General features: G+C 37.3%; 1 protein-coding gene across 5 annotated transcripts in view; it reads left to right on the top strand.

The window, feature by feature from the left end:
* Window positions 1-19,994, top strand: part of C1H1orf87 (chromosome 1 C1orf87 homolog) — a 79,768-nt gene that overhangs the window by 17,220 nt on the left and 42,554 nt on the right. For 4 of the 5 annotated variants that reach the window (XM_047566299.1, XM_047566284.1, XM_047566319.1 and 1 more), the window contains exons 3-7: window positions 769-997; window positions 12,244-12,378; window positions 13,012-13,275; window positions 15,925-16,046; window positions 19,108-19,297. In XM_047566299.1, the coding sequence (XP_047422255.1) occupies window positions 769-997; window positions 12,244-12,378; window positions 13,012-13,275; window positions 15,925-16,046; window positions 19,108-19,297 (940 nt within the window). The remainder of the gene's footprint in view (window positions 1-768; window positions 998-12,243; window positions 12,379-13,011; window positions 13,276-15,924; window positions 16,047-19,107; window positions 19,298-19,994) is intronic. The other variant, XM_047566292.1, reaches the window with a different exon arrangement.

Here is a 19,994-nt window from a genome sequence, read left to right on the forward strand (position 1 = left end):
TTTCTTCTTCTGCATTTTTTTCTTAGTACACATTCACAAAAATTGATCTACTTTATCAAAAAAGTTCAGCTATCTGACTCTTAAGGAATCTTGTAAAGTCACCCACTTCAAGAATTACGTCTATTTATGTGACATTAGCACTTAAGTTTCTTATTTTCTGAGACATTTTCTATATTTAAAATGGTGTTATTGTTTTGATTCATAAGTCTTTAGTTATTAAACGAGGTTGGCTCTTTGTTAATTTTGTCTGTTATTTACATACTTTTTAAAAACATTCCTTCAATTTTTTTTTTCTTTTTCTTTTCTGCTACATATTAAATTCAGATGGAAGAGTACTGAAAGAAAAAGAAATCTCCATGTCAGGCATCTGAGGAGAGACTGTAGAGCTGGGCCTGGCAAATTGTGCTGACTTTCTTCCTTTTCTAGTTGCAAAGGCTGAAAATACCTGTTAGATTTGTAATTGAGAAACTTAATAACCTTCAGGGCCATTTTTCACACTGTTTACGGCTTCCTGTAAGGGCCGGAAGAAGATGGATGAATGATCTTTATGAGAAAGTGGGGAGGGAAAACATGAAATCTGGAAAGACAATAGGACAGTCTCTATGGGAAATGATCCATAGACAAATAACTAGCATTTACATCTGCATTCCACTCTGCCCTCTTAAGGATGCTCAGGCCACTGGACTAACACCTTCTGTTTCTCATGCCACCCTAATGTTTGAGGAACCTGTCCCCTGAGTAACCAAGTGCAAAACTGTTTCTTCACAGCAAGCAGGATGAGACTCTGGAAACTGAAACAGCACTCCAGAACCCCAGGTCTGGTAATGCAAGGCAGATGAGTAGGGATGCACCAGCTCCCTCTGACCCCTCTGATCAACAAACCAAGGATAACCCAGATGATGTGGAAGAGGGCAAGCACCCAGCAAACAGTCAGAAACCAGAGAACCACCAGGATCTCCTAACAGGAACATACTGTGGCAAATTCCTGGATGGCAAAGTGAGTAACGAGAAATTCCCAAGCTTTTCTTTATAATTTACTAGGAAAAGAGAGATGAAAGCATACAAACACACACTTGTACAAATAAAAATTAATATGTTTTATATAAATGGAAATTAGAATCTTTACTTTTTCCATCTGAAATGAATTTCAAGATCATCTGTATATTGCATCTTTGTTAACCACCAGTTGAGTTGGTCAACCTACTTGGCCTGTAGCTAAATCAGTGATATTCAGTAATAACTACAGTGATTAAATGTCACTATCTGTGCAAAGTTCTGGCCTACTGAAGGAGCAGGGTCTGTCTGCTTTCACATTACAGGAACAGATAATTTATTTTCAAAATCCAATGCAACCATGTCTAAATATCAAAAAATTATAGGCCAAAACTATCTTGATAGAAATATGTATCGCTGCGTGCTGTTAACAATCAACCAAACAATCCATAACAAACTGACTTGATAATGATGAATCTAAATGATTAGTAATTTGTAATTAAAAAGCAAGTAGAGCAGCAATTGAAAACTGGATCTAAGTCAAGACAAAACTAATGATTCATTGATAACAAAGTACCATTTCCAAAAATTGCTGAAATTGCAATTAAACAGATACATAGAGTAGGAGTTTTGCAATGCTGCCAAGCACTAAGTGACAGCCAGATATTTTAGTAGAATACTGATTAGAGTCTGCAGCAAACTCTAACATAACTATTTTTAGTTTAAAATTTTAATAGCCCTTTTAAAATCACTGAGATACTATCTAGTCTTTAGTCATATCAGAAAAGGAATACCTGGGAATTTGTGATCTTTTTGTCATAAGAACCATGCAAAGGATTGCATACTGGAGTAGTGTACAGCCCACTAATGGACTTCAGATGATATTCACAAGGTCTAGTTCCCACTGAAGTCCATTTATAAAAGTGACTTGCCCAAAATGTTAGTGGCATAGCCTAGGCTGGAACCCAGGCCTCCTAGTCTCCATTTAATGAGTTATGTTTTTTTTGTTTTTGGCTTTCCCAGGATGAATCCTTGAAGTTAGTACCTTCTTAGAGCAGGAAATAATGAATCTGGAAAGGTGAAATAATCCAGTGTGAACTTCTAAAGACTTCTGTGTTGTACCCCCAAATTTTACTCTGACATTGATATATTTCTTGTTGTTTCTGTTACTTCCAAAGATAACCAATAAGATTACAGTCATAAAGCACTTATTATTGACTGATTCCTTGCACATAAATTTTACATTTGTTCTTTGGAATCAACCCTATGAGATAGGTGGCACTATTATTTTCATTGTTGTGATGTGGATGATAAAACCGAGATTCAAAAAATTAAAGTGACTCAGGTGCAGATAAGGTGTTTTCCCAGGTCGTCTTCTTTTTTTCTTCTTCTTTACTTGAATTTTGAATCGCTCTTCCTAATTATAAAATATTACGCAATCATGCAGGAATTCTGGAAGACAGAAGGAAATAAAAGTCAATCAAAGAAAACTAGTGGTTTAATTGCCCTTGATTTCTCTTCTTTCCTCCCTGCATAGATAAAGAATGAGAATCATCATCATGTGTATTTTCTTTGTTATCCTGCTCAATTCACTTCATGTAAAGAATTCTGTCCTCAGAATGAAAAAAGAAAATTCATCCTACGTATCATCTTTAATGACTCTGTGAGAGTCATATTCAGAACTAACACTTAGATAGCATTTACTACGTGCCAGGCACTATTCTAAGCTCTTTACATATATTAACTAATTTACTATTTCCAAGCACCCGGTGAGATAGGAATGCTTATTATCTTTAGTTCATGGATAAGGAAACTGAATAACAAAAGGTCAAGTGGCTTCCTAAAGTCATAAGGCTAACTAGTGACAAAGCCGCAATTCAAGCCCAGGTAGTAGGTCCTGAATCACTAAATTGCATCTGTTCCTCTATATGGATATAATGTGGTTGATTTAATATGTCCCTTAAGGCTATTTAAGTCAATTCTAATTTTCCTCTTACAAATGGAAATTCGTTTCTTGACACTCCTAATATATTCACCTGCCATTCCTGCCATGGATTCTGCATCCACCATTGCAATGGGCAGAATGTTCATTGGGTGAGCAGTTCTTGGACCTCCATGATCTGGAATCTTTGCTGGCTCTATGGTAATAGAGAGAGGTGATTTAACCTCTCCCCTCTCAGAACTCATCAGGGTTTTGTGGGAGGCTAAGCAGGGCTAACACCTAACCACTGAATTCAGGAAGGCCTCATGGGAAGCATGGGGACTGACTAATTGGTTCTGTCTGCCAGGGCCTGTAATGCTGGCCTGCCAGATGGCTGCCACAGTCGCAGGCTACAGAGACCCTCATTACCACCTTGACTAAGTGGTAAATGGAATCCTGCTGCAGTTACAGAAGCAAACCAATCAGAACTCCTTCTAGATCCTTATCACTCACACATAGATGAAAATAAGTTTCCTGCCTGGGACATAACAGACAATCTGGACTGGCTGAATTTGCTCCAAAAGTGAAGTTGCTGATAAAGACTGAGCTAACATGAGAGAGAATGAGCAAGTGTGAAATAAAAGATTAAGTTCAATGACTATCATTGGTAGGAGGTAAATAAAGTTGAAAAGACACAAAAAACCATTTAATGTATATGAGAACGATAAGGTATTTTATAGATCAACAAGTACAAAGCTTGATTTCACAAATAAAAAACAAGAGTCTCAGAGGGCTTCAGTGATTTGTCTAAGGTTCAGGAGAAGAGAGCTTATTTTCTCTTCCCATCATCCCTAGGATGTTCTCCTCCAGATTCTGCTCCTTAAGGGTAAGTCTTTGAAGATGTATATATTGTAATATTGTTTGTCGGAATCATTAGCTCTGCCTTCTCTCAGAAATATAAAAAAGAAAGTGTGACTAGCAACAAACTCAGTAAGTTTCAAAAATAAAACTTGATCATGATTTTTGCATCTGTCAGTATGAACATAAAAGTGTGCTTTAATTTTAATAGTTCATAGTTCAGTTTTTGGGCATGCTTTTCAAAACCCTTCGGCATGTATTTTCCTCATTATGCTCCCATGAGGTCGGAAGAAGCACATGGAACAGATAAACAGGCAGAGGTCAAGGACCCTCCTGCCTGGCTGTGTATTCACGTGCCAAGCAGAACCTGCGATCCTGTTCTTCCTTTTGTAGTTCGTGTCTCATGGAAACATCTCACCATTCTTCCATTGGCACCAGTAAGAAACCTGGGCATACATTCCTTCTCTCTCCCCCTCATTCTGATGTCTAACCAATCACTGAGTCTTCAATTATTCCACCTTCATGTCTCTCAGAATGTCTTCTTTCATTTGTTTCTTCTATCATCACCCTAGTTAAACCACCAATCTATCACACCGGTGACTTCAATGATCTTTAAACTGTTTTCTTTTCTCTAAACCTCCTTATCTGTATTGGCTAGCTATTATAATCAATACTGCTCTGTAACAAATTACCCAGTACTCAGTGGTTTATAACAATAATAGTGTATGCTCATATTCAAAGACATGAGCCAAGGCAGCTTTTACTGACCTCAATTGGGTTTGTCTAGGTTTTTTTACTGATCTCAAATTGGGTTTCTCTAAGCTTGGCTATAACAGTTCAATCGGTTCAAGTTTATTGTTTTTATTATTCTGAATCCAGTGGGTCCCTCAAAGCACATTTGTCTCATGGTGACAGAAACATTTCCAAGATAACAAATTCAACTACTCAAGTACATTTAAAGTCTTTGCTTATGTCATACCCACTAACATATTGTTGGTTAAAGCCATCAATCTATCACGTGGCCAAGCACAACACCAATGGGTCAGCAGTTGGTATATATATGGCATATAAATCGAAGACATATAGAATTCCAAAGAAAAATCTACATATTGTAATTTTGCATATGGTAATGTTTATACCACAAACAAATAGGGAAAGGAGACTTTTTAATCAGTGATACTGAGATTATTGGAAAGTCACATAGAAAATTTGAATTGGGTCTATTCCTCATATGTCATATGTCATACATATATGGAATGTGTACTACAATATACTCCAAATGGATCTGAGATTTAGGTGTAAAAAAGTAAAACTACAAATAGCATAAATAGTAAACTGGCTATTTCCTCTAAGTCCTGGGCTGAAGGAGAATTTTCTTAACTAAGACTCATAATGCACATATCCTCAGAAAAAGACTGAAATTTTTCACCATTTACTTATGGACAAAACCACTGTAAGCAAAGTGTCAACACCTGAAAAACTGTGGAGAAATTTGTCATTGATATCATGATAAAATATATACCTAACACATAGAATCTTCTATGTGGAAAAGGAGATTAACCTATTAGAAAAATAGGCAAAATGAACAGGTTACAGAAAAATAAGTGTAAATGTTTCTTCAACTTACCAAAAACTATAGCTTTGCTCTTAATAAAAGGAACATAAATTAATTCAAACCTAAAATATAATTTTCTTACTGGAAAAATCCAGAAGAAGATAGCAGGCCTTGTTTAAAAGCTGTGGGCAAAGAGACACTCTGCTGCAATAATAAGGGAAATTTAGATGGAACAACCACTTTGGAAGAAAACATGACAATGCATTTAGTATTTGGCATGAAAATTGCCCTTTCAGAAATCTATCATAAAGAAACAATGGAAAATTATTAGAGGTTCCATTCAGAAGGTGTTCATTGCAACATTACTTGTTGTACCAAAAAATAAACTATTTAAATGCTCATCAACAAGGAATAGCTGAATAAACAAAGATACATCCATATATGGAGTACTATGAAACTATAAAAAGAAATTATGAATAGATACATATATATGAATAGTGCCATAAATCACTGTATAAAATAACAACATTTATCATTATTTGAATAAAAACAGACAAAAATGTATAGATTTCACTACCAAGAATCTATCTATACCTAATATCTATCTATTTATTCCTTATTTTTTTTAATGAAGGAATTAAAATCTTTGATTTTTTGTTTGGTTTGGTTTTTTGGATATGGAGGATTTTTTGTTTTGTTTTGTTTGTTTGATTGATTGATTTTTGCAGTGCTAGGAAATAAACCCAGACCCTCAAGCATGCTAGGCAAGGTGCTCTACTACTGAATCACATCCCCAAGAGATTTTTGTAAAAAGTAGTTATCTATTCTTAGGAATAGATGGAACATAATTGAGGGGTCAAAAATAGAAAGCACTTCTCTGAATAAATCTTGTGTTCAGTGTATTGGAACATAAATATTTTGCATATTTATAAAACAAAATTTAATGTTAACAAAATCAATTCCTAAAAATAAATAAAATAAATCAATCTGGTTTAGTTGTCTATTGCTGCTGCATAACAAATTGCCTCAAAAGATATCATTTAAATCAATAAAATGTATTAATTCTCACCTGTTTTTGCAGGATAAGAATTCAGATACAGCTTAGATGAGTGATTTTGGCTCAAAATCTCATGAGATTTTATTCCCAATGTCCCCTAGGAAGGTAGTCTTCTGAAGGTTCCACCAGGGCTGAGGATCTACTTCAAGCTTGCTCATGGCTGTTGACAGAGGTTTTAGGCACTTGGCAACTTTGGCCAGAGATTTCACTTTTTCTCTATTTGGTCCTCTCTCAAAGACATCAGGTGGCTCCCCTGATTGTAAATTGTCCAATAAAGAAGAGGAAGAGAAAGTGTACACAATCATATTAGAAGCCACATCATTTATGACCTGATATCAGAAGTAACCTGACTCACTCCCTCTCTATTCTGCTGGTAACATAGGCTAATCCTAATTGAATGGTGGGGGTCAGGGGAGACTACATGAGGACATGAAACCAGGAGGCTGTTCTACTCGGGCTACCTTGAAAAGTGGCCACTGCATGAACCCAGTTAATTGGCAGTAAAACCAAACAGAATGGAATTACTGTAAATGACTTTGAAACATGACTTCACTGTATGTCCCTAGAAGCATTATATATTTGAGATAAATATATTTTTTTTTTAAATCTTTAAATGTTTTCAGAACTACTATGTTATTATCATTGCTCTATATATGCATTATGGGAGAAAGTGAGTCATTATCTTGGAATTTTTTGAAGTTGGGGTTTTTAGTATAGAAGAAATAAAATATAGATATAGTATTGATGAGATTATATAAAATTCCTATATCCTACATTTAAATTGTAAATATCAGTACAAATTCTGTAAAAGCATGTATTTCCTATCACTCTCTACTCATGTGGTAGGATCTGTCACATGTCAATGAGAACCCTAGATGTGCATTCTGTTCAGTGAAATTCTGAAACTGATTCCAGCTTTGTGCCTGGAGCATCTAGTTAGAAGCAGTGATGATACCAAAGAGCTTTCAAGACTTATCAAAAAACCCTCAGAATCTAACTTAAAGATGCCCCCAGCAGTCAGAAGTGGAACAATGTAATTGATGAAAAACTTAACAGCAATCTATACTTTCCTAGTGAACCTTTAAAAACAAACAGACAAACCCTCATTAATTATCTCTGAAGAATGCTAGGGAACAAACTCTTTTTAAAACTGACAAATAAGAGAAACAAGTGTTTACTCAGTCTACATTTTCCTGTGTAAACTGTGTCTTGATAGAAGGAGAGGGGAAGTTTCTGTTTAGAGAAGCATTCCTATTAATATATGAAGAAATGATAACATAAGAATTTCATTCCTCCCAAGAAAAAGAACTTCAGCAATGAGTGTCAGTACCTGTGAATGTGACAAAAAAGATAATCAGACACCTGTTGCTTCTATAGGGAAATACGCCATTTATGAAAAAAAAATTCTTACTGAACAAATTGAATTTGAGTATGATCAAGATCAAGACTCTAGATCTAACTACCATTTATGGTATATGTGATAAATTTTGGTAAACTGCCTAGGGATGCAAACAATGAAATACAGACTGTGTAAAACCAAATACGGCAAAAAATACAGCTTCTTCAGCAAATAAATTGCGAGAAGAAAGGTTGCAAAAGGAAAAAGGGGATGAGAAAAAATAGAAATTTTAAAAGATGTCAGAGCTATCAACCAATTACAATATACTGATCTTATTTTGTTCTTGTTTTGAATAAACAGACTATAAAAATAAGATTTACCAGATAATTGGGATTTGGACACTATATATTTGATGATATGAGGAATTACTATTAATAATGATTTTTTAAGTGTGATAATGTTACTATGGTTGCATTTTAAAAGAAGTCCTACCTTTAATGCATCAGAATTAATGGAGACTTATTAAAACATATTTTGGGGCCTCACCCTGAGAAATTTTATTCAATGGGTCTGGGTGGTTCTTATGTCTCACAAGTTCCCAAATGAGATTGAGGCTTCTGGACCAAGGGTCACATTTTGAGAATCACAGTTTTATAGATAACATGCTGAAATGGTGTGGATAAACCAACTGACTGGGCTCACTTCATTCCTGGCTGACAGAGGGTAACGTGGGTGCAAATAAAACAATGTTGTCAAATGATAATTAAAGCATGGTGGTGACTTTATGAAGTTTCGTTATTCTCTCTATGTGTGTTTGAAAGTTCCTCATTCAAAAAGTTAAAAGGTAAATAAAATATAAATTTTCATAAGATATTAAAATGATAAACATTAATATTCAGTACATTAATCTGTTTAAAGCATATATTTAAATTATGCATTGTATGTAATATCATTTGGAAATTTTTAAAAATTTTACATTTCTTAAAAAGAGTATCAACTTTCATGTGCTTCTTTCTCGTAGTTGCCTTCCTTATTAACAATGCCCTTTTTTGAGTCATTTGACAGCTTTCTAGAACACATCAGAGACTTGGTCTAAGTGGTTTAAGAAACAAAACTTCAAATCTGCATTTGACGATCTTTCTGGAATTTCCTCCCCAGCCAGAGCTATACATGGCACAATATTAAGACAATTAATAGTTGTGCTCACTTGTCTTAGAGGACCAGTATTCATGACTTCCACAATGTAACCACTTAAAATTGTTATATTATGAGCAATATTTAGAAGATTTGTTTACACTTCTAACACTTGCAAGTTTCAACACCCCCAAGGAGAGTTAGTAAATGTGTGTTAATTTTTGTTTTGTTTGTACCAATTATTTTAAGCAAGCATCACAAAACTATTGTTGATCAAAGTCACTTCAGGCTATTTTGTCAACAACCCCAAGCAGTATTTTGTGATTCAAGTAAACCAAATGAGAGAAGCCTGTATATCAGAAATTTGTAGGTGCTCTGTCAGCTCCCAAGGTCAGAAACTTGATGAACCTTGATCAGAATTTCCCATTTAATTTTCTTCGACGCTTTGGGGACACTCTTGTTTTTAAAAAACAACAGTGCAGTCCAGGGTGATTTGTATTAGTAAAGAGAGATATCTGAAGCCTGGCCCAATTGGTGCAAACCAGGAACTCATGGCGCCAATGGCTCACCATTGTTTCATGACACTGTTTCTCTACTCATTCAACAGACTCAGCCCTGGTTTTGATATTGGGACTCAGCAGGATACAAGGCAGGGTGCTGGCCCACATGGGAATTATATTACTGAAGAGACACACACATAAAAATAATGTCAAATATAATTTCAGAATTTAAAAAATATTTAAAGTCCACAACACCCATTCTTCACAGTACTCATGAGAGTACAAGGCATGTTCCCTTTTCTGTCGGTGAGAACATAACATTCAGTCTGTGATATCTAGGCCAGAAGACCTGTGAGGACAGGAACCTTGCCTGCTTTGTTCACCTGTTTCTAGAATGCTGAGGATAAAGTACACAATCAATTTTGGTATTTAAATGAAGGCAAAGAAGGCTAACAAGCACCTTGACTCTGTTGGAATGATGAAGTAGAGACGTCTCTCTGTAACTGCCAAGTATTGATTCCAGGACTCCCAAGGATACGAAAATCCAAGGATGCTCAAGTCTTTCATATAAAATTGCATGATACATCCTTATACCCTCTGGTATACTTTAAATCCTCTCTGGATTATTTGAAATACCTAACACAAGGTCAATATGTAAATGGTTGTTATATTTTTTAGAAAATGACAAGAAAAAGTCTGTACATATTAAGTACAGATGCAAATATTTTCCCTCTACATTTGTTGAATCTGAGAATGTGGAACTAGTAGAAGTGTTTACTGTAGGTATATAAATCCAAAAATGGAAACATTTTATGTTGCAAATAATTTGCAAAGAAACATACTGTGCTTTCAACAATATGCCTGAAAGACCTTAGTAAATCTTTTAACAGAGTGAAATGGCTCTGTGGACTAAATATTAAATTTCTTTTATTCCAGGGTAGTAGTAAAAAACAGGATTCAGATCTTATCTGCAAAATTTACTGGGGAGGAAGTTTTGGACACACTGACCTAGTCATTTCTCTACTAAAGTCATTTCCATGGTTCCCTGTTGCCCTCAGAATAAAGCATAGAGGCTAATTCGCTGCCTCTTTCTTTCCTTCCTCTCCAGTCTTATCTTTTGCCTTTCCTAAAAGTTTGTGCTCTGAAAGCATCCATCTCTCTCTAACAAGCATGAGTACACCTTTGGAGTTGTCTACATCCAGTTCCCTTTTCCTGCCACCTTCTCTCTTCTCCTTCTCTCTCTCTAATTGTTAACTTATCTAGATGTAACTTACCTTTCAAGCCTGGACTTAGGTGTCAGTTCCTCTAGAAGGTTAGGTGGGCATTTGGACCATTGCCATAGTGGCCGCCCACCCCATGTGCTTGCTGTGCCCTCCAGTCTCTCAAGCTCTGAGGGCAGGAGTAAGTCTGTTTTGTTCTCTCAGGCCTACCACAGTGCCTTGACCAGAATAAGCAAGCCATAGACATTTCTTAAATGAAGGAATAAAGTTATTAGCTTCTGCAAATCTCAACTTTCCAAATGTAAAGAGGAGCTAAAATACCGACCTCACAGAGTTATAAAAATTAAATTAAAAGGCATTATTGAAACTCCTACGTGGTGCTTTGTACAGAGTATAGTCAAATAAATAGCTGGCTATTTTTATGTATCCTCTAGAATTCTCTGTCGTTCCAGACTGCTCTGAAAGCCTCATGATTTTTCTTTAAAATACTTCATGACTACTAGGCACCTGTTGGTTGCTATTCATCTCGATAGGTTGTTCAACATGACTATCAATTGTGTACAGATCATTGTTTTCAGTCCTTCCATCTTGTTACCTTTCAATTGCCTGATACTAAAAATAACCATGTGCCTCAATTTTTACCCAGGATTTTGTTTTAATCAGATCTGATAAACTGACAGATGTGAGGACAACTGACTTTAAAAGAAAAGTTAATCACTTACATTTCCCAAGAGAAGGGATCATACCTCCCCATGAGGATCACGTGGGGAAGCACCAAGTTTAATGGGGTGGTGAAAGGACAATATAGGGAAAGTCACAGATTTTGGTGAGATTTCTATAGAAAAAGCAAGGCAGAGCAGGGGTACAGTCAGAATAATGACCAGTCAGAATAATTCCCTCAGGCTTTGGCACACAGAAGTCGTTTCCACTTGTTTAGAACCTGGTGCTGGGTTGATTTAGGACAAGACAAATAATGGCTTGTTGTATGAAAGTTACATAAAGGGAGCAGTTGGGGATTTGAACTCAGAATTAGTTGGTTAATGTGAATGAAAGATGTGTGTGCAAGTAAGTTTTATACTGTCTGTAGGAATTACCTAGTGCTGGGAGGAGCAGTTTTCCCTAGAGGTCAGAGTCCTTCATCCTAAATTGTCAAACCATCATAAAATGCAGACAGTTTTTTTAAAAATGGTGAATGGGACTTTATTCTTGACCTTAATTTGATTATTATTCTATGGTAACATTTAATAACATTACTCATGAGCTATAATATTCTAGGCTCTTTAATCTCTTCCATTTTTGACAAAGTTCACAATTTCCTTTGCAGTTCTTTCTGATCCTGCTAATTTAAACAGCCTAAGGATACTCTTATCAATAAGAACCTCACATTTGCCTATAAACACTTTATGTTTTACATTTTTTTTTTTTTTGGTCTGTCACAGACACATTTCTTGTACAAATGAGACAGTATCTAATTGTTAACATATTTGTCAAACGTGTTAATTGCATAATGCTGAAATTTGTGTAATTGCAAGCTTTCTGAATTGGGGATTTAATTCATTTAGAATTGGGATTGTGTTTAAAGGAGCTATTTGTCTAACATTCTCCCTTCTTTCCTTTCTCTCCCACCTGTCTTCTCCTTGCTTTCATTTGTCTTTACTTCTTTAAGGTTCCCAGTCAGTCCCATTGCAGCTCTGTACCATCTGGAGACCAGTCCCTATCCTACATGCATGGCCTCCCCCGGAGAAATCTTAGAGACCGGTCCTTGGAGCAGATGGTGAGGGGTGGCCCTGCCCAGCCTGAGGTGTGTACTGAGAGTTGTCAAGTTGTTTCCTCTTGTGAATGAACAGATATTATTTGTTGACTGTACATCTTAATGTGGAGCAGGTGATAAGACAGTCTGAGGAGGAACTGATGGACACTAAACTCTGTATATCCATACAAGTTTCTTGAAACTTTTGATGACTTTACAGGCAAACACTACAGATGTAACTGAAATCATTATCTCCCTATCCCTGACCTACCTTCCTTCCAGAGATTCCCAAGATCAAAGGGGCCACTGTGCTCCCAATTAGCCCTGTCAGTATCTGGGTTTCATCCTTTGTCTGAACCCCTGGCCTTAAACTCTCCCATCCAATAAGTCTGTAAGATATGTTATCTAAATTCTTATATAATTTAAGAAGTTATTTTGTAAAAGACAGATGGTGGATGTTAAAGAACCATGTGTGTACTCAAGAAGATTTTCTTCCTTTCTTCTCCTGAAGGAATAGATCTGAAGCATTGCATTGTCCCTTAGGAACAACCGGCTTGTCCTGTTCTAGGTCAGGCCTGCGGGTAGAGCCTCTGATACCAGCCCCCATGCACTTCTGCACCTTTGCCTGAGTCTTTTATCACCTTGTATTGAAGCCTGTCCATTTCTTTTCTCATTTTGTGTCAGGATATCAACCAGAGGCCAAGTGGAATGACAAGAGAAGATTCTTTTCTTCTTGCCCTGGTCAGAAGGGAACTCAAGTCACATCCTCTGAGCTCCAGCTTGTTAGACAAAATTCAGAAAGAGCTGACAAACCTGGACCCAGTCTCTTCAGGGTTTCTCCTCCAGTCTCAGTTGAGCCTCCTCTTCCTGAGGCATGGAGTCCCTCTGCCATTGCCAACAGTCAAGCTCCTTTGTCAGAGATTTTCTAGGAAGGGCTCTCCTGAAATGGTATGGCTACACTTTTAAGTGTGGATGTCTTTTATGTCTCTTATTTGTACCCACAAGCTTATAGAATTAAGAGGTTAGTTTTTTTTTTTTTTCCTTGAAAATAACCTTAACTATGGATGCTGTGTTAGTTAGGTTTTCGTCCCTGTGATCAAAAGATCTGAGAAGAACAACTTAGAGGAGGAAAAGTTTATTTTGGGCTCATGAATTCAGAGGTATAGTCCATGGTTGGCCGACTCCATTGCTCTGAGCCGGAAGTGAGGCAACTTGTTGTGGTGAAAGAGCATGGAGATGGAGAGCTACTCCATTCCAGCACCCAGGAAGCAGAGAGAGAAACAGGAAGGTGGTGCAGGAAAGATAATCCTTCTCATGGCAAGCCCCCAGTGACCCACCTCCTCCAGCCATGCCCTATCTGCCTACAGTTACCACCTGGTTACTCTATTCAAACTAGGGTGGACTGATTAGGTTACAGCTCTTATAATCAAATCATTTCACCTCTGAATATTTCTGCATTAACATAGGAGCCTTGGGGTTACTCCTCATTGCCACATCATAACATATGCCTACACTTACTTATATTCATGTGGAAATTTCTAGTTAGAACAGACATTAATAGAAAGTAGACCTAGGGATCTTACCTCTGTTTAATTTCTCTTAAAATTGGTGTCCTGTCCTAACTCTTATTGTCTGCTTTTAACACTGTCAAGGTGGTTACAGATTCATTATGATAGTCCCTCTTAAGACCAGTAATGAGGTAACTCAGTCAGAAGAGAGATTTCTTATTTGTTGGGACAAGTCCTTAGACTGAGAGAGGTAGGGAATGTCTTTGAAATATAATTTACCACCACTAGCTGTGACCTGCATGACCATTAATTAGAAACCAGTGAGGAGCAATGGGGGATTAAGAAAAACAAAACTTACAGAGAGAAACCTGGTACCAGGTGGGACAGTGTCCTCTGATGGAGGAACAATGACCCAGAGCTTGTACAGCATGTTTATTACAAAGGTCTTATCATCAAAGGTTATTTGTGGGAGTTTCTGAAAAGTAGATAGTCTTGAAGGTCGTGGTCACTTGGGAGACACTGTGGTTATCTTATGCCCAGAATTCTCTATCCCTGGCAGCTGGTACCTGAGCTCAAGGTACAGACTAATATAGCTCCATGCCTTTTCACAGAAACTCCTAAGATAGGGAGGGCATCATCCTAGCAAATGGGCAATCTTGATCTGCACCTTTACACAGGAAGTTCCCAGTGCAAATGCAGTCACAAGGCAGTCAGAGACCATGATCCAAGTCACTGCTCTCCACAAACATTATTTTACATATTAGAAAACCGATGCCCAGAAGTTACCAAGGAACTGTCTCATGACACCCAAGAATTAATGGCAGTCCTGGAGCTGAGACACAAGCTCTCCAACAAGGTCAGAAGTCTTTGGTTACTGCACATCTCTGGACGCTGAGCCTGAATTCACACTTGTAGCTGAATATAGTGTGGTAAAAGTATAACCAAGTGTGTGTATGAATAGCAAGCCTATAGGCAGAACAAACCTCAGAAACCTGGACTTTAATTCTAGTTCCATCTTTGGCTCTTCATGTGGGGTTTACTGTACTTAATATCCCTGATGCCTCAGTGATCTCATCTAGAAAACCAGGTCAAAACCAACTTCATAGATTTCAACTCAGGATTGGGTGGCATGATAAATGCAAATTACTGGTCCCATGTTCAGCATGTAGTGGGTACTCAAATGTTAGTTCTCTCTCCTCTAACTTGCCCTAATGGAATCTCTGAATATTATGAGAAATATTTAGCAATACAATGTCAAATTATTATACAAAGTATATGAATCTTTCTAGCAGACAACTAGTTTTTATCTAGCTTCCTTCCTTCACTCTTACCCTCAACTTCCCTGGAATTGTCTATAGACCAGAGCTCCTAGGATCCCATCCAGACCAGTGGTAGACATTAATGGCATTCCTTCAGTTCTTTCCTATGTAGAAAAGTAATCTTGAGATTTTTCACCTAGGCTAGTTAATTCTTACCCCTACAAAATCTGAATTCATCTAAACATAAGCATATATTATATATAATAAATGTGTTAGAGATGTGAGAGGAAGACAGAGAGAGGCTAGAGGGTAAGTTGTACTGTAATAACAAACAACACCAAATTCTCAGTGGCTTAAAATAATAAATGTTTATTTTTAAATTTACATTACATTTCCATAACGAGTCAGCCACAGGCCTTTCTCCTCACTTATTATCTTAGCTACAGGACCCAGGCTGATGGAACAGACACTCTAGAATATTTTTGAACATGATGGAAGAGGGGATTGAAAAAGAGAGCTCCGATGGGTCTCATGGCAACAGTTTAATCCTCCACCCAAAGTGGCACTTGTCACCTCAGCTCTTAAGACATTAGCCAGAACTGGTCACATGGCCCTACTCAAACCAAGACAACCAGGAAGTACCATTTTACATTATGTCCAGAGGAATAATAAAAATAATATTTGATTGAAAACACTTATAATTACGTTTCTATTTTTAAATAGTTTTTTAAAACTTTCAATAGTAAAAAGTTTCCAAGTACATTTTATCTCAGCAGTTTATTTTCCCTTCATGTAAAGTAAATGAGGATGCTCTTATACTTAATTTTCAGGTAAACTATGGAAAGCTACTCTGGTTTTTAAAAAGTGCAGCCTCAGATGATTTACAGCAAAGCAGAACAGTTGTGGACAGCAACCTGAAGAAAACTCAGAGGCACAGTGATCCTAAGCAAAGGTATTTTTTCCCTTTTCATGGGCCCATTTTTCTAGCATGTCTTAGTCAGTTCAGGCTGCATGTCTTAGTAGGCTGGCTGGCTTATAAAGTGCTGATATTTAGTTCTCATAGTTCTGGAGGCTAGACATTTAAGACTAGTGTGCCAACCTACTATTAGTGGTCCAGTTCTGGTGAGAACCCTTCTTCCATGTTGCAGACAGTCAACTCTTTTCTGTATCCTTACTGGCAGGAAGAGTGTAAGGGCTCTCTGGTCCCTTCTTAAAAGGGCATCAGTCTCAATCCTGAGAGCTCAACTCTGATGACCAGACCACCTCTCAAAGGCCCCACTTCCTGGTACCATGACACTGGGATGAGAGTTTCAACATTTGAACTTTGTTGGGAGGACACGAACATTCAGTCCATTGCACTAGACTTCTAGAGCTGGCAGGGATCTTGGAGGCATTCACTCTAAAATATTCCCAATGCAGAATCACTTTGCTCTTCACCAACACTTGGCTTATGCATATAATTTTTTTTCTCCCTCTCTTGTATGCAGGCCAGCATAGAAAGTTATTTGTAGCAATTGCATATGTTTCTTAACACCAAGCATGTGTCTTTTTATGAGGTTGTTGTGTGAAAATGAAAAACCTCATTATGAAATAAGAAATGATTGTGTATGGGTGCAGAGCTCATCTATAACATATGATTCCAGAAATAGGTTAAGTCAGTGAACCTCTGGGTCATAGGCACTAGTTAATGGTTTGAGATATAGAAATCAGTAATACTTTCACATAATCTCTAGGAAAAGAAGTGACTGAAAATTTTTAAAAGGTGTGAGAAATATCATTAGAAAGGAAGCACAGCAAAGTATGATATTCTCCACATTCAAAGAAAAGGGATAAAGTGCAGTGGTTAGTAGCATAGGCTCTGCTGCTGGAAAACTGAGTTAGACTTCTGTCTCTGTCACTGAGTAACTGTTTGGCCTAGGCATTCACTTAACCTCTTTGTGCTTCCGTTGTCCATCTGTAATATGAGGATAAGAATAGACTTTGTTCTTTTAAAAAGTACCTAGTACACAGTCAGTGCCATATAGGTGTTTTTATTACTCTTAAACTTCCCTCTGGAAAACCTTTCAGTTACAAACAATGTGATATCACAGTTAAAAGCCATGGCCATGGAGTTTATTGCTTCACTCTAGGACAAAAAGAATTCTTTGGAAAAAAAGTCCCTGGGCCAAGCATTAGACTTGATTCCTCTCCACAGGTTGCCACTTTTGACTATGATTCTTCATTTAACAAAGATTCATAGGATAACAGCTGATTGTCAGGTTCATTTTCCTGGCACAGTAAATTTCAAAGCTAGTAAGTTCATAGTCCAAAGAAAATGGGTACTGCTCTGTGGGTACTGCAGTCAAGAATAGTTCTGGGAGCAACTGACCTACTGGGAGCTAAAAGCCCTAGAAATTTTTAAAAATAAGCATCCACCCTTCATGTAACACAGATTGTAAAATTATGGTCACGAAAGGTGATCAACTACGTAGAAGAATATACAGCCATTCATTTGTAGAAATGAATTCTTTTAGTTCTAGATAGGAAGCCTTTTCTGACTCCTCAACTAGGTTCTGTCTCTTTATTTTATTATCCCATAGGCTTCCCCTTCATAACATCATTGCATTTATAAATATTCATTTGACATTTAAGGTTAGGAATGGTGTCAGTCCTTGTGAATATCTTAGTCCTAACATAGTTCCTGGCATATACAAGATGCTCAATAAACATTTGTTGAATGCAATTGACATCGCCAATTATCTAAAGAATTTACATTTCTGGGCTTGCAGGGAGATGTGTATATCCTCTGTATTTAAAAAAAGATGCACAGAAATCATTTTGAGCCCATCAGAGAAGGCACTGCTTTATATGGACCAGACAGCACGTTTATAGAAATGCAGGACTGATAGGCCATGATGAAGCCTGGCCCTTTAATAATGAACATGCTGTGCAGGAAAAGCCCCCTTCATGGATTGTCAGACTGAGCCTCTAATGGGGTGGCTCTGTGATGGGGCAGCAATAGCCCTTAATGCCTAAAGTGGATCAAAGGAAATACACTCCAGCACACACTTTCCAAGAAACCCTATGAGCTGCAGTAAATTGGTTCCACACAACACCTTCTCACTAGGTACTCAATGTACTGAGCCAGGGCTAAAGCCTCATGAACGCTTACTCCCAGGAACTGGTGGTGTTGCCAGCAAAGAAGAAGGAAAACTTCTGATTCAAATCTGGAAGAGAGATACCTATTGGCAGAGTCTGGGTCACGTTCCCTAGTAGTAGAGAGTGGCTAGTAATGCAAATACCAGCATTCTCTTGCTAGAATGAGAGGGAGGCAGACTGTCTCAGGAGCTTAGGAACTCCCTGAGTGAACATCTCCAATTAGTTTACAATATAAATGACTATAACGTTTTATCTTTATTACTTTTCACCTATTATTAAAAGTAATAATAGTCAAATAAACCATCTAAATAATTACCTACATTTGCATGCCAGACTATAAGTAAATAATTACTCCCAAAATATTTCTGGGTTTCCCAGATATAAAGAACAGAGTCAAAGACAATGCAGACTTTCACCTGATTCAGGATTTCCTCCTGCGTAGGTTCCTTACTTATAGGGATCTGGCAGGATCTGCTTTGCTTTGCTTTGCTGTGCTGTGCTTGTAGTAACAAAGAGTGTGGAAATTTGATTTGCCATCAATAATTATCTGTGTTTAATATATGTAAGATTACTTAGGCAAAATACTACAATCACTTTTTTTTCTCTCTATTTGGGAAAAAAAGAGGAAGTTGATTTGAGAATTTCAGTCTCTATTGTAGACAGATTGGTTGGTGCCTCCTGGGAAGAGACTCTAGAGCTCAGTCTAATGGGGTAGGTTTGAGTTAATTTGTAAAGCTTTCACTTGCAATCCCATGACCAGGTCATCAAATATTTAGGTTGTAGCCAGTGGGTTCTTGGGGTCCACTGTGGGTAGCCCAGTTGAAAGACATAGTGTGAAAACACGCAGCTACTTCAAATGCATCATCTTTTCATAGTCTTTCCTCTGCCCCTCCAATAAGAACCCCACCTCAAGACTCTAGCTGGCAGTCAGAAGGGAACAACAGCCTGTTGGAGATTTTAAGGATGATACTAAGGACAACCAATGGCAAACTCAACATAGAAAACCTCAGCCTGAGTTTTCGAAAAGAAGATCGCTCATTCTCTGGCTGTCTGCCCCCAGCCAAGGTAACCAAAATCACATTTCAGATTTCTTCAGCTAAAGGCAACTGAGTCTCTGACAATATTGAGTCTCTGACAATAAGGAATACTTATGATCTGTATTCTGCCTGTGAATGACATTACATAATTGTTTTTTTGTGTGTGCTTGTGAGGAGAAAAACAAAATACAAAAGGAATTATGAAATGTGCAGAACTGGTCCAGGAATTACTTACATTGGACTGTTTTATGTTAATAATAGAAAATATGACAATATCCAAATAATATTTCACAGTGGAAAACAATTTTTTTCAAGGCTGAATTCATTTCTCACATCTTCTCCCAGCCTCCAGTAAAATCAGCATGTGGTGTCTCATTCTTAGGAACACCATATTTTAGGGACTGATGTAATTTATTGCTGATAGAGGTTAGCATGCTGCTTTGGAGCATTAATTAACAGTGCAAATGTGTTCCATGGAAGAAGATCCAGAACCATATTAATTCATGGATATTTGGTAGCCAAACAAACCCCAATAACAAGACTACCTTGAATACAGGTAAAATAATCATTGCCACTATTTTAAAAACACCTCATCAACACCACACTATTGAATTCTTACTAGAACCAAGTACTATGTAAAATGTTTTACTTACATGATCTCACTTAACACTGAAAAAGTTTATTCCTTATAAAATACCACAAAAGCTAGGTAGACATTATTATCC

Source organism: Sciurus carolinensis, chromosome 1 (assembly GCF_902686445.1).
Source record: "Sciurus carolinensis chromosome 1, mSciCar1.2, whole genome shotgun sequence".
In the NCBI taxonomy this organism is placed as follows: domain Eukaryota; kingdom Metazoa; phylum Chordata; class Mammalia; order Rodentia; family Sciuridae; genus Sciurus; species Sciurus carolinensis.